Source organism: Mauremys reevesii, linkage group 7 (genome assembly GCF_016161935.1).
Source record: "Mauremys reevesii isolate NIE-2019 linkage group 7, ASM1616193v1, whole genome shotgun sequence".
NCBI classification, from domain to species: domain Eukaryota; kingdom Metazoa; phylum Chordata; order Testudines; family Geoemydidae; genus Mauremys; species Mauremys reevesii.
In genome coordinates this window covers 73,352,764-73,367,918 of record NC_052629.1, presented here as the reverse complement: position 1 = coordinate 73,367,918, position 15,155 = coordinate 73,352,764, and the positions used below count along the sequence as shown (strand labels likewise).

The 15,155-nt window shown below is 54.5% G+C and overlaps 1 protein-coding gene across 6 annotated transcripts in view; it reads right to left on the bottom strand.

The window, feature by feature from the left end:
- PDLIM1 (PDZ and LIM domain 1) overlaps positions 1-15,155 on the bottom strand; it is a 95,467-nt gene that overhangs the window by 16,091 nt on the left and 64,221 nt on the right. For 4 of the 6 annotated variants that reach the window (XM_039481182.1, XM_039481183.1, XM_039481184.1 and 1 more), the window contains one exon: positions 3,666-3,862. In XM_039481182.1, coding sequence (XP_039337116.1) covers positions 3,666-3,862 — 197 coding nt within the window. Of the gene's footprint in view, positions 1-1,097; positions 1,404-3,338; positions 3,410-3,665; positions 3,863-15,155 lie in introns of those variants that run through there. The other 2 variants (XM_039481186.1, XM_039481187.1) reach the window with 2 other exon arrangements.

Genomic DNA, 15,155 nt, shown 5'->3' with positions numbered 1-15,155 from the left:
TGTAGCGCTGCAGCTGATTTCCTAACCAGCTCCTGTGAAAGGAACTGGCCTCTTAGCTGTTCTGCAAAGATGCTTGGAGTGGTTTAAGCTTTGCTTTTGTCTGCCCACTCTGATTTTAATGTCATCATCTGAAAATCAATTGTGCTGAATGTTGTTTGAAGCGTGCTGAATGTGGTTAACTGTAATTTCATATAACTCAATACAGATCGTGAGCTGCTGTGCTAGTGCTGGTTAGCCATCAGGGAATCACAGCACAAAACTGCCTATCATCAATACAGGCTAATACAATTGCAGAAATATTTATATTGCTTTCCAGCTGTAGATCTCAAAGCGCTTTATAAAGGAGGTAAGCATCATTAGCCTTACAGATGGAGAAACTGAGGCACAGGGCAGTGAAGTGACTCATTGAAAGTCACCCAGCAATCCAATGGCACAGCTGGGAATAGAACCCAGGTCTCCTGAATGCCAGTCCAATGCTCCATCTACTAGGTCACCCTGCCTCCAAATTAGGAGGTGTCACCTGCCTGGGAAGTGAACACTGGGGAGGAGGAGCCTGTTCTTGCTGGAAATTGGACTAACTCAGGCTACATAGCCTGATCCTTCAATACACACATACACCTACCAGTGCTATGTGAAATGAACGCTCACAGGACACTTACCAGCTGGTAGTGCCTTCCAGTCACTACCGAATTAGGGATTCGGGAATGAAATGTTACCAGTCTGGTGCTTTAAAGAGCAACCCCACTCACTCTTTCACTGAACAAGTACAAGACCATTTTTCAAGTAATCAAATCGTGTACGTTTCTCTCTCTCTCTCTCTGTGTGTGTGTAAAAAGCAGCAGAGGAAAGTGGCAGATGATTTGGTACATCTCAGTGCTTTGCATTGTGCATAGCAAAGAAATGCAATGCAGAGAAAGCATCTGTGATGAGAACATCATGCACTAAGTTTTCATTCAGAAAGGTGACACACAAAACCTTGGATTCTTGGTGACAGATCGACACTGTGAGCAATGGACAAATAACAAGTCACTTGTGGAGATGAAGCCGGGGATGCACATGTGCGCTGAGTAAGCCACGCACGCAGCAGGCAAGGTTACCTGGGAAAAGCAGGGCTAACAGAAGAGATCTGCCCTTGTAAAGTATCCAGGATGTTTCTCTGGGAATAGAGCTGCAAGGGGGAATTAAATTGCACGTGCACCACTTTGAGTCCTGGCACCTCCACTTCCACAGGGCTGTTGGGGCAGATCTGAGCGGCTTGCTTTAGCTGTTCGGGCCCCACTCTCACTTGGCTTGGGATGGAGGAGGTGCTGTGCCTCCTTTGCAATGGAGGCAAGGAGGTGTGCGGCTGGAGAGGACTATAGACCGTTGCAAAAGGTGCCTGGAACCCAGGAGGCGATAAACGGCTAGAGGCAGGAAAGGGTTACAAGGGAGGTTGGGTTTTTTTTTTTTTTTTTTTTTTTTTTTTAGGGTTGCAGAGTTGAGAGGAAAACACAGAGGGGGGAAGAAAGGAAGGAAGGAAGAAGTTAATGGAGTACTAAAACAAATTCCCAAGCAATTCTGAAATGAGTACTTCAAATCAGGTATTCCTTTTACTAGAAGGATCCACCATATACAGATCAGCTCTATGGTAAAGCTTCTGGCTAATGCTGACATTCTGGCTGAGCACAAAGGGTATGTCTACACTGCAGTCAGGAGGTGTGACTGAGCGCACGGAGGCATGCCTGAGCTAGTTTTAATCTAGTTAGATCAGGTATGCCTACATGAACTGCAGTCCCACCTCCAGACTGCAGTGCAGCCCACCCCAAGGATACAGTGTAGCAGGAGGAACTAGATGCTAAGTCCCTCCCCTCACCCACCACCTGTCACCATAAGGCAGTTCTTTTGTAAAGATCTGAAAACCAAATAGAGTGGTTGCAGTTTCTCTGGCCAGACTCTGCATCGCTTACGCCAGTGTAAATCTAGAGGAAATGGGCTGGGCTGGACAATTTCAATTATGTTCCTCTGGAATAACACTGGCACACGGATCTGGCCTCTTGAGTTCAGAGAAAGATGCTCTGAACGGGTGCTGGGGGCTGTGCATTATAGATCATGTGATGTTAGATGAACATGGTGCCAGCCCCACTTCGCAGTCTGAACCATTGAAAAACAAGCCACAGAGCATCAGTCACTATTGTCTGGGGTTTGGACAGGTGAAGGCCCCATTAAAGCAGCCTTGCTGTAGCTGTTAATTCAATTCTAAAAGGATACCTGTTTGGTAAACAAAATCCTGCTAGGCTTTAGCAGCTACTTACAATCTCTGCCCACCCACTGCCACCTGCCCTCTTTCCAGGGAGGGAAGGGGCTCACTGACACCAGCCTTCTCTCAGGGGAAGCGAAAGGCAAAAATAACCCTTGGGGGCAGGGAAGCCAAAATGCTGAAGGTATTGTCCTGACCTTATCAGGGTGGCTACGAGCTCGCATAAGCACTTATGGAGCCATGTTTTCAGACTAGTATTAGAAGGTCTCAATTTCTGCAGGCACCAACAACTGTGACCACAACTGAAGTTCCTAGACCTCTCCCTTTCGACTGCACCTGCAAGTCAGGGATTTAGAGGACTAGCACCTAAAGCACAGGCATAAAACTGCACCTTTGAAAGCAGAGGCCAGTATCTTCAGATTGTGATGGCCTCTGTTCTGTGTTTGTGCAGCACCTAGCACCATGACGTCCTGGTCCATGACTAGTGGTTCTAAGCACTAGGGTAATACAAACACCACCGAAGTGCTCTGACTTCCTGTTATTATCATTATCTCCATTTTACAGATGTGGAAACTGGGACATCGGGAGGCTAAGTGAGCGACTTGCTCCAGGTCAGAGAGGAAGCCAGTGTCAGAGCCAGGAACAGAGCCCAGCAGGTTCCTGGCTCCCAGCCCTGTGCTCACACCATTGGACATACTCGGGTTTGTTTCTAGCACTTCAGCCCAGAAGCAGGCTAGTTTTTTTGGTGAAGTGAGAGTTACTTGGCAAGGGTCAGATGCAAATACAAACCCACCCCCATGGCTGTTCTGCTTGGGATTGCTGTTGGGATAGAGTATGTTTTCAGATTTGCAATCTCAACCATGTAACAGGTTGAGCAGAAGAGAAACAACTGCCCAGGGCTCTTTGCAATTCTTTAAAATCCAAAGAAAAGGGCAGTTTAATAAAAACTCCAAGCCTTGACATTGTCCCTGTAAGATTTCAAAGCCCTCTCTGAAAAGGGGCTGCTCTTTCCTCCGTACCACACTGCACCCTTCCAGCACTGCTTGCAAAGCCAGAAGAAAAGACTAATTGTACAAAGTGCTGATAATAAAGCATTGGGCACCTGTTTCGGTCAGAGGGTGATTTTAAGGGCTGGTATGTCATGCTGAACGCACGCTGAAACTGCGCTGGTCTCTGGCAAACAAAAACACACAATTGTTAATTTCACCTTTGCACCTTGCAGAATATTCCCTGCCCCCACAAGCCATGCCCCCCTGGACCGCATCCAGTCTCACACCTGCTAGCTGCACTCTTTCCACAAGCCTGAAAGAGAATTGTCCCATGTTAAAAAATGGATACGCTTGCAATGAGTTTATGACAAAGTTCACTCCATGACAACAGACATCCCAGCAAGGAGGGGGCAGGGAGAGAGAAGTGGGGAACTACTTACGGCTTGTTGGGGTGCTGGGCATCACCAGATGACTTAGACTCCACAGCACTGTTGAAGGTCTGGATGTTTTCTGAGGAGTAGAGGCCTGCGGGGCTGTTGTACTGGGCAGTGATCACTTTGGGGGCAGTGCTGGAAGCAGTGGCAGTAGTGAATGGCATAGCACTCCGGTTGTGTGCGCTTCCTATGTGCCTTATTTCCTGCATGCAAGGGAGCAAAGGCAACGTCAGAAGTGTCTGACATGCAGGTGGGAAGTGCCAGGGCAGCCCGATGAACATGCAGCACAAGGACAGCTCTGCGTAACCAGAGAAGCACTCTCCCAAATCCACCCAGCTGCGACCCTACACAGGGACAGAGCTCTCAGCAGGCCGAAGATCTTCGTGCTATGAGCATCCCTATCCACAGCTGCTCGCTCTGCTTGACAGTGAGAGAGTCCATAATGCAGACATTAGGCTTCAGCGAAGACAGATCACTGGGAAGCAGGGCTGGGGCACACCTATCAGAGCTATTGCCTTGAGCTGTCAGCAAACTTCACTGGATCCACTGCATTCAGTCCAGAGCTTTTTTATTTTTATTTTTTTATTAATGGAATGGTTTGATTCTGGAGCACAAGTTGGCACAACCGTCCTCTCACTGAGCCCCCTGTAAGCCAGCCCTGGAAGCAGGACTGTTCAGATTGATCATGTGGCTGGGCTTCCATTCAGATCTAATGTAGGCTGACATTTTCAAACGTGACTAGTGGATCGGGGGGTAGGAGGGGTCCAACCTTTCATACCTTCAAGAGGCTGGATTTTCAGAGGATGGGTGCTCAGCACTATCCAAAAGTCAGGCCTGGTTAAGGTATCTCAAGTTGGGCATTGAAAAATTGAGGCATTCAAAAAATTACTAGCCACTTCTGAAAAGATCCCCTCATATTCTCGCTGACATAAAGAGGCGAAATGGAAAGGCATTAAAAATTCTTGCATGTGGTTCCTGAGTAACAAATACCCATAGGTTAGTTATCAAGACAGTGGATTTCACCTGCTACATGATAAATCTGAACAGTCCTGCTTCCAGGGCTGGCTTACAGGGGGCTCAGTGAGAGGGCGGTTGTGCCAATTTGTGCTCCAGAATCAAACCATTCCATTAATAAAAAAATAAAAATAAAAAAGCTCAGGACTTGTCCTGTCACTTACCTCTCTACTCCCCATTTCTGGGCCTGTAGATGAGGTTCAGACTTACCCAGCATTAAGTGCTTTGGATGAAAAGTGCTATTGAAAGGCAAGATGACAGACTTCCAATCTGAGCCTCCCATCTATTTGATCAAAAACTCCGGAACCAAAATTCCTTAGTATTTATTTAATCAAAATAAAGAACGGAAGATTTTTTGGGTTTTTTTAAATATTCCACTGTCATCTTGCCTTTCAATAGCACTTTTCATCCAAAGCACTTAATGCTGGGTAAGTCTGAACCTCATCTACAGGTAAGTGACAGGACAAGAACACAGAGCTAACTGGGGCCAGGCCTGCCCATTCCCAGGCCCTCTGGACTAGCCATTAGATTATGCTGCCTCAGGCAGATATTACAAGACAGCTGGAATCACTGGCTATAGAAAGTTGCTATTTAATAAGAAAAGGACCAAATTCTGAAGAAGAGACATGCTCAAGGAAGATTCTTCTGAAGCAGAGACTGCTGCAGCTACAAATGGAATTATTTACATACTGCTCTTGACAGAAACACTGTTAAATGCTGTGCAAGCTGGGACATGATGCCAGCTGGGCACGTGAACATTAAGGCCTTGTCTACACTACAAAGTTTATCGGCAAAAGCCTTTGCCGACAAAACAGGGCAGGTGTAAACACTGCAAAGCTACTTTTGGCGGCAAAACTCTCCTGTTTTGCCAACAAAATAAAACCACCTTAACGAGAGTGTAATGAGTCGGCCTGGCTACCGGCCGCACCGGAGAGAGAGGAACCAGAACAGCCACCTCAGTGGGCGGAGCCATCACCACCTGTCCCCGCCCCCGGAAGTCAAGGGGCGGGACAGGAAGTATAAAGGCCCGGCCCCAACGCTCAGTTGGAGCCCGGCGGCCGGAGAGGACAGACGCTCCTGCCCGAGCTCCTGCTAGACCGAGCCTTCCCCAAGCCAGGTATCCGGAGGTGGACGGACCGAGCCTTCCCCGAGCCAGGTACCCGGAGGAGGACTGGCCGAGCCTGCCCCGAGCTCGATACCCCGAGGAGCTGTTGGAGCATCCCCCCGACCCAAGTCCGGAGGAGCCGCCTGAGCTAGCCGGCTCTCAGCACGGCGAGGAGCCCATGGTGTGGGACCCAGCGCCCGACCCCAGAGACGAGCAGGTACCCGAGGAGGGGGAGATGGAGTGGAGCCTGGGGTAGCCGACCCCTGTCAGGCTGAGGGCACTGACATGCCCATGTCAGTGTGTTGCGGTCAGGACCCCACTGACCGGCGGCAGTAATAGCCACTACTAGGGCCCCGGGCTGGGACACAGTGGAGTGGGTGGGCCTGTGTGTCCCCTGCCACCCCACTCACGGGTGGCAGACTCCCTCTCCCACCAGCGTTCAGGCAGAGAAGCCTGCACTTACCTGCTGTGGCTCAGCGCCTGACACAAGGGCCTGAGCCCCTGTATTGTGGTGACTACTCAGCTCCTGCTACAAGGACCTGAGCCCTGGACTAATGCTGGCTGCTCAGCCCTGACTGAGGGCTTGGAGCTTAAACCTCTGACTCTGGGTACTCAGCTCCTGCTGTAAGGATCTGGGCTAGAACTGCTGTTTGTTGCCCCACCCTGACTGAGGGCCCGGGCTTACCTTATTGACTTTGTTATTGCTCAGCTCCTGCCACAAGGACCTGAGCCCTGAACTATTGCTGTATTGCTCAGCTTCTGCTGCAAGGACCTGAGCCCCTTAAACTATTGTTTGTTGCCCCACCCTGACTGAGGGCCTGGGCTTTCTGACTGTGTTATTGCTCAGCTCCCGCTGCAAGGACCTGAGCCCCCTGAACTATTGTTTGTTGCCCCGCCCTGACTGAGGGCCTGGGCTTTCTGACTGTGTTATTGCTCAGCTCCTGCTGTAAGGACCTGAGCCCCTTGAACTATTCTTTGCTGCCCCGCCCTGACGGAGGGCCTGGGTTTATCTCAGTGACTCTGTGTGCTCAGCCCCGGACTGAGGGTCTGAGCTTAGAACTGTTATTTGCTGCCTGCCCTGACTGAGGGCGTGGGCCTTATTGACTGCTTGCCTTTTGTTCAGCCCGCCTGAGGGGCGGAACCCCTGGACCTTCGGAGACTGATAACGAACTTAGGCCGTGTAGCGAGTCGGCCTGGCTCCCGGCCGCACCTGAGAGGGCTGAGCCCCCGCACCGGACTGTTACACGTGGTGCCTTCTCTGAGGAGCCTCGCCCAGGATGTGGGCGCGAGCTCTAGACGCCGGTGAAAAGGGGGCCGCGGGAGAAAGAACTCCCGCTAGAGAAATGGACCTGTCCCAGCTCCTGGCCCTCATGACGGAGAGCCAGGAGCAACAGCAGGTGGCCCAGTCGCGACAACAACAAGAGCAACAGGCCGCCCACCAGCAACAGCAGCAGCAGCTCGTCGAGCAACTAGGAACCCAACAACGGCAGCTCATCCAAGACCTGGTGACCCAGCATCAGGACTTCCAGAGGCAATGTATTCAGCAACTCGCGGCGGGGCTGGCCCAACCTGGGGAGCCCCAGCCGGAAGGCCCAGCCGGGGCCCCGCGGCCCAACCCCCCGATACGGCTGACGAAGATGGGACCCAGCGACGACCCAGAGGCCTTTCTCGTTACGTTTGAGCGGGTGGCTGTCGTCGCTGGCTGGGGCCGGGACCACTGGGCTACCATCCTGGCCCCGTATTTGACGGGGACTGCTCAGACGGTCTATCGAGGCCTGTCTGTGGAAGCAGCCCAGGACTATGACCAAGTGAAGGCCGCCATTCTGGATGCCCTGGATGTGAGCCCAGAAACATACCGGCAACGATTTAGGAACTTGAATTATGTCCAGGGAGCTCGGCCTCAGATGGTGGCCCAAGAGCTCCGGGAAGCCTGCAAGCGGTGGTTACAGCCCGAGCGTCGGACGTCAGAGGAGCTGATGGAACAGGTAATCCTGGAACAGTTCACCCATGTACTCCCACCGCGAGGAAGAGCCTGGGTCCTCCGACATAGGCCGGCGACAGTGGCCGCCGCCGTTGCATTAACGGAGGACTTCCTCGCGGCGGAAGCCCCGCTGGGCTCGGCTGGCTGGACCGCCCCAATCCGGATGGAGCGCCCCAACCCAGAGAAGAAGGGGGTGCCTACCCCGACAGACGGGCGAGGTTCCTCCCGGGGAGCAGAGGCCCGGATCCATACTGCAGCGTCCTCCGGGAGACCCGCTCGGACCCCGGTTCCCACAGCAAGGGGGAATTGCCGAGACTCGCCTGTAGGGAACCCCGGGACCCGGACCCGGACGGGGCGAGCAAACCTGGGGCCCTGCTTCTCCTGTGGAGAGCGTGGCCATTTACAGCGGGACTGCCCCGGACTGGAATGTACCTTTGGCCAGGTCTACTCTGGGGAAGGACGTGCCCGGCGTTCGCAAGTGGCCAAGATCACTGTGCCCGTGATCGTTGAGGGGTGCCCAACGGTGGCCCTCCTCGACTCCGGCTGCGGCCAGACCCTGGTCGGCCAAAACCTGGGCCCGCAGGCTGATAGCCGTCTAGGGACAATTCAGCTGCAGTGTATACACGGGGACATACGGCCATACCCAAGTACCAGGGCCCAGCTGACGATTGATGGGGTCACCCGGCTGATGACCGTGGGCCTTGCGCCACGGCTGGCGTACCCGGTGATTTTGGGTCGGGACTGGCCGGAGTTTCCCGACGTCCTACGCCGCCACGCCAAGGGCTGCCCACGGGTCACGCCAGCCTTGGAAGGGGAGGCCGCAGACTCCGACGAGGACGAGGCAGGAGTCCCCAACCAGGCCAAGCCGACGGGAGGACCTGAAGGTGTGGCCCCAGGAGTTGGGAAGGATCCCTCGGCGCCCACGGACTTCTGCCGAGATCAACGGGCTGACCCCACATTCAAGCAGATCTATGACCAGCTGGCCATCGTAGATGGGACGGTCATCGACCCGCAGCGAGCGACACAGTGGCCGCACTTTGAGTTGCGGCAGGAGCGCCTGTATCGCGTTGAGAAGGACCCCCGCACGGGGGATACACGAACTCAACTTCTCGTGCCTCAGTGTCACCGACGAGCGGTCATGAAGCTGGCCCATGACGTCCCCGCAGCCGGGCACCTTGGTCACGAGAAGACGCTGACTCAGATTCTGGGGCGCTTCTTCTGGCCAGGGGTATACCAGGAGGTAAAGAACTATTGCAATTCTTGCCCGGAATGCCAGTTGGCCGCCCCTGCATGGACTCCTAAGGCACCGCTAGTCCCGATGCCTTTAATTGAAACCCCCTTTGACCGTGTGGCCATGGACCTGGTAGGGCCTCTCCCTAAGAGCAGTGCGGGGTTTCAATATATTTTAGTCATCATGGACTATGCTACCAGGTTCCCTGAAGCAATCCCTCTCCGGAGCATCACCGCCCGCACCTTCGCAGATGAACTGGTGAAGGTCTTCGCCCGCGTCAGCCTGCCCCGGGAGATCCTTACGGACCAGGGGACTAATTTTACATCACGGCTGCTCCAGCAGGTCTGCGACATCCTGGGGATAGAGCACCTGCGGACGTCTGTCTATCACCCCCAAACTGATGGGTTGGTGGAAAGATTCAATCGGACGCTGAAGGAGATGCTGCGCAAGTTTCCCCAGGAGGATCTTCGCCGCTGGGACCAGCTACTTCCACCCCTGCTCCTGGCGATACGAGAGGTCCCCCAGTCGTCGACCAAGTTCTCCCCCTTTGAACTGCTGTACGGCCGGCGACCCCGGGGTCTGTTGGATCTCATGAGGGAAACTTGGGAACAAGCCCCCTCCCCAGCTCAGGGCCTCCTACAATACGTATTCCAGCTCCAGGAGCGCCTTAAGCAGGTAGGGGCTCTGGCGCGGGAAAACTTGAAAGCCGCCCAGGAAACACAGGCCCAGACTTATAACCGGGACGCCCAGACTCGAGACTTTCAAACCGGGGACCGCGTATTACTCCTCCTTCCCTCCGGTGAATCAAAGATTCTGGCCCGGTGGCAGGGGCCATATGAGGTGGTCCGGAAGGTAGGCCCGGTTACGTATGAAATTAATCAGCCGGACCGAAAAAAGAAGATCCAGCGGTACCATGTCAACCTCCTCAAACCCTGGCGGGAGCGCGAAGGGTTGCTGATTAACCCCTACCCGCCTGAACCAGAACTAGGGCCCCAGGTCGCCCATACCGAGGACCCTGGCGAGCCCCAGCTTGGGGAGACATTAACAGAGGAGCAACTCAAGCAGACCCAGTGCCTCCTGCACGCCTTCTCCCGCACCTTCACGGCACAGCCAGGTTCTACCACCTTGGTGCAGCATCGAATCCAAACCGAGCCCGGGGTAGTGATCCGGGGCACAACCCGGCCCTTGCCGTATCACCGGAGGCGGGTCGTTGAGGAAGAGGTACGCGCTATGCTGGACTTGGGGGTGACTGAGCCATCGCGAAGTGAGTGGCGGAGCTCCGTAGTGCTGGTACCGAAGCCCGATGGCTCCCAGCGGTTCTGCATTGACTTCAGGCGGGTCAATGCCATCTCCAAGTTCGATGCCTATCCCATGCTTCGGATAGACGAGCTGTTGGCCCGCTTAGGGGAAGCCTGCTATGTCACCACCCTGGATCTAAGCAAGGGGTACTGGCAGATCCCCCTGGAACCAGCCTCTAGGGAGAAGACTGCCTTTGCCACACCCACGGGCCTGTACCATTTTACTAGGATGCCCTTCGGCCTCCATGGGGCCCCGGCCACGTTTCAGCGCCTGATGGACCGCCTCCTCCAGCCACATCAGGACTACGCGGCCGCCTATTTAGATGACGTTGTCATTTACAGTCCTCGATGGGAGAACCACTTAGAAAGGGTCGCAGCTGTCCTGAGGTCCCTGCAGAAGGCCGGGTTAACAGCCAACCCGAAGAAATGTCGCATCGGTTGGCAAGAGACCACGTACCTGGGGTATACTATCGGACATGGGCAGGTAAAACCTCTTATTGGCAAGGTCCAGGCCATTGCAACCTGCCCCCCGCCGGCCACGAAACGCCAGGTACGTCAGTTTCTGGGACTGGCCAGGTATTACAGACGGTTTATTCCCCAGTTCGCCACGATTGCCGCTCCCCTAACCGGGCTCCTGACAAAGGACAGCCCGCGGCAAGTGAAATGGACCCACGAGTGCGATGAGGCGTTTCGGATACTCAAGACGAGCCTCTGCAGTGAGCCGGTCCTGTACAGTCCTGATTTCCACCGGACCTTCGTGTTACAAACGGACGCCTCGGAGGTGGGTCTTGGCGCCGTCCTGTCCCAAGAAGTAGAGGGGGAAGAGCATCCGGTACTTTACATCAGCCGGAAGCTGTTCCCCCGGGAGAAAAACTATGCCGTGGTCGAAAAGGAAGCCCTTGCTGTGAAGTGGGCCTGTGAAGCCCTACGGTACTACATCTTGGGAGCCCCCTTCACCCTGGTCACCGACCACTCCGCCCTTCAGTGGTTGGCCCGCATGAAGGACCATAATATGCGGGTCCAACGGTGGTACTTGGCCCTGCAGCCCTACGCTTTCACGGTGCGTCATAGGGCCGGGAAAGACCATGCCAATGCGGACTTCCTCTCTCGGCTGGGGGGTGTGGAATGGGCTGGCCCCACTGCACGGGAACCAGCCTTGGGGGGGGGGGGCGTGTAATGAGTCGGCCTGGCTACCGGCCGCACCGGAGAGAGAGGAACCAGAACAGCCACCTCAGTGGGCGGAGCCATCACCACCTGTCCCCGCCCCCTGGAAGTCAAGGGGCGGGACAGGAAGTATAAAGGCCCGGCCCCAACGCTCAGTTGGAGCCCAGCGGCCGGAGAGGACGGATGCTCCTGCCCGAGCTCCTGCTAGACCGAGCCTTCCCCGAGCCAGGTACCCGGAGGTGGATGGACCGAGCCTTCCCCGAGCCAGGTACCCGGAGGTGGACGGACCGAGCCTTCCCCGAGCCAGGTACCCGGAGGAGGACGGACCGAGCCTGCCCTGAGCTCGGTACCCCGAGGAGCTGTTGGAGCATCCCCCCGACCCAAGTCCGGAGGAGCCGCCTGAGCTAGCCGGCTCTCAGCACGGCGAGGAGCCCATGGTGTGGGACCCAGCGCCCGACCCCAGAGACGAGCAGGTACCCGAGGAGGGGGAGATGGAGTGGAGCCCGGGGGTAGCCGACCCCTGTCAGGCTGAGGGCACTGACATGCCCATGTCAGTGTGTTGCGGTCAGGACCCCACTGACCGGCGGCAGTGATAGCCGCTACTAGGGCCCCAGGCTGGGACACAGTGGAGTGGGTGGGCCTGTGTCCCCCCTGCCACCCCACTCACGGGTGGCAGACTCCCCCTCCCACCAGCATTCAGGCAGAGAAGCCTGCACTTACCTGCTGTGGCTCAGCGCCTGACACAAGGGCCTGAGCCCCTGTATTGTGGTGACTACTCAGCTCCTGCTACAAGGACCTGAGCCCTGGACTAATGCTGGCTGCTCAGCCCTGACTGAGGGCTTGGAGCTTAAACCTCTGACTCTGGGTACTCAGCTCCTGCTGTAAGGATCTGGGCTAGAACTGCTGTTTGTTGCCCCACCCTGACTGAGGGCCCGGGCTTACCTTATTGACTTTGTTATTGCTCAGCTCCTGCCACAAGGACCTGAGCCCTGAACTATTGCTGTATTGCTCAGCTCCTGCTGCAAGGACCTGAGCCCCTTGAACTATTGTTTGTTACCCCGCCCTGACTGAGGGCCTGGGCTTTCTGACTGTGTTATTGCTCAGCTCCCGCTGCAAGGACCTGAGCCCCCTGAACTATTGTTTGTTGCCCCGCCCTGACTGAGGGCCTGGGCTTTCTGACTGTGTTATTGCTCAGCTCCTGCTGTAAGGACCTGAGCCCCTTGAACTATTCTTTGCTGCCCCGCCCTGACGGAGGGCCTGGGTTTATCTCAGTGACTGTGTGCTCAGCCCCGGACTGAGGGTCTGAGCTTAGAACTGTTATTTGCTGCCCACCCTGACTGAGGGCGTGGGCCTTATTGACTGCTTGCCTTTTGTTCAGCCCGCCTGAGGGGCGGAACCCCTGGACCTTCGGAGACTGATAACGAACTTAGGCCGTGTAGCGAGTCGGCCTGGCTCCCGGCCGCACCTGAGAGGGCTGAGCCCCCGCACCGGACTGTTACAGAGAGGCATAGAGCTTTTTGCAGCAAACTTTAAGCGTCGTAGCATCAGTGTAGATGCTGCTGTTTGTTTTGTTGACATAACTGGCTTCCACCAGTATCCCACAATGCCCGTCATGACCGCTCTGTTCATAGGAGCCGACTTCCCCTCTTCCCCGTGGGTGCTCGACCCCACCCCACCCCCATCCCCATTCCACCTCTTCCATGAGGTCTCCCCTGCCCCTACCTCTTTCCACCCGTTCACCGCCCCCATTCCAACCCCTTCCCCAAATCCCCACTCCAGCCTCTTCCCTGCCTCCTCCCCTGAGCGCACCATGTTCCCACTCCTCTAATTTTTCCCCGTGGGTGCTCCAGCCTGAGAGCACCCACGGAGTGTGCACCTATGGCTCTGCTCACTGTTTTGATCTCTGCTGCCCTGCAGTCATGCACCTCTCCCCTTTCAAAGCTCTAAGAAGTGTCTGACAGCCAGCTGCTGCTATGCTCCCGGAACAAAGAGCAAATCATTAACATGCAATGCTCCCGTCTGCCCTGCACTAGGAATATAGTGGCAGGCAGACTGCGGCTGTGAGGAGTATGTGTGGGGGGTGGGTGGGGACTGCTGTGCTACTTTGACATTCCTCAGCACGGACTCTCCCACCCCCAGACACACCACTCTCCTCTCCCCCCCCACACACACACTTCAGTTGAAAAGTGGCTGACAATCTAGCAGGATGCCCATGGAACATGGGATTGAGAAACCTGTATCATGTGATACTGTACCTGCCCCATGAGGCATTGCAAACCCTTCCTAAAGCACCCTGCAGCCAATTGCACAGTGAGATAACTACCCACAGCGCGCTGCTCTCTGTGTCGATGTAAGAGCTGTTACTGTGGATGCACTCCACCAACACAGGAAGCTACAGCAGTTTAATTAAAGCAACATAACTTTTGCCCACAAAACTCTGTAGTGTAGACAAGGCCTAAAATGAATTACTTGTTTCTGTCAGGGCTTATCTAAATGAACACACAGTTCACAGTATGCTCGGGTGTAAATCTACCCCACGTTAGGCTGCTCAGCACTAAAGCCTGGTCTATGCATAAATGTTCTGTGCGCATACCTATGCTGGTCGGGTGTGTGAAAAAACCAGACTCCGGCTGAACAAGAGACCCTGACAAATACCTGGTGTAGAGAGCTATGTCAATAGAAGGCAGCTTGTCAATGTCTTTCGGAGAGATGATGGTCCCACACTTGCAGAAAAACTCCTTGTTGGTGCAGGCTGTGTCTACACTATCCGGGTAGCCTGGGTATGCTCTGTAGTGCAGACACAGCCTGTGTGTCCACATGGACCCTGCTGCACACTCAATTCCCTAGTGTGCTTTGGCCTGCTCCCATTTCAAAGCAGAGCAGATTGAAGTGCACTAGGGAATGGTCAGTGTGGGACAGCAGGACTCACATGGACTGTGCAGGGCAAGTGCACTAAGCGTTGGTTTAGACCAGCACTCAGAAGGACAGCATCAGGCTTGAGCACAATATGCAGAGGGTACAGCAGGAGCTCACTAGAGCTGGGAGAATAGTGGGACAAAGTTTTCACAAAAATCCTCCTTTTTCTGTTGAAATTTCAATGCAAACTGCAGTGGAAATGATGAATTTTGACATTTTTCAACCTGCTCTAGCTCTTTCAAATTTGCAATGACCCCTGTTCTATTGTTAAGGGTCTCAGGCCCAAGTGACACAGTATTAACCAGAGGCCTCATCACCACCTTAGCTTCCTGGGTCTACAGTCCCTTACCGCAATTAACACAGCACTCCTTCTGTACATCTCAGAACCCTAACGCAATACTACCAGTTTGACTGGTACAGAATAAACCACCCATTTCAAAAGGACAAAGAAATTCCCCACAAAACGTTCATTTTAATGTTTGGTAACACTTCTAGATTTCCTTAGCCAGCTGGCTGCTGTCCCCAGACTGACAGAGTCAATCAGAAATGCTCCCATTCATGAGTTTCAAGTCATTAGAAACCAATGAGGTAGCTAGAGCCAGACATGTGTGGGCTAGAAAGAGGAGCTTTCACATGTCATCTCCAATTGGAGTGCCTGGGCATTAGACCTGTAGGTTTCCCACATACTGATGAAAGACGGACCCCTACAATAAGAAGTTAACGTCCCATTTACCCAGCAGTGTTCAAGCCTTTTGTTCAAGTCTTATTTCAAGCACAATGATGACAC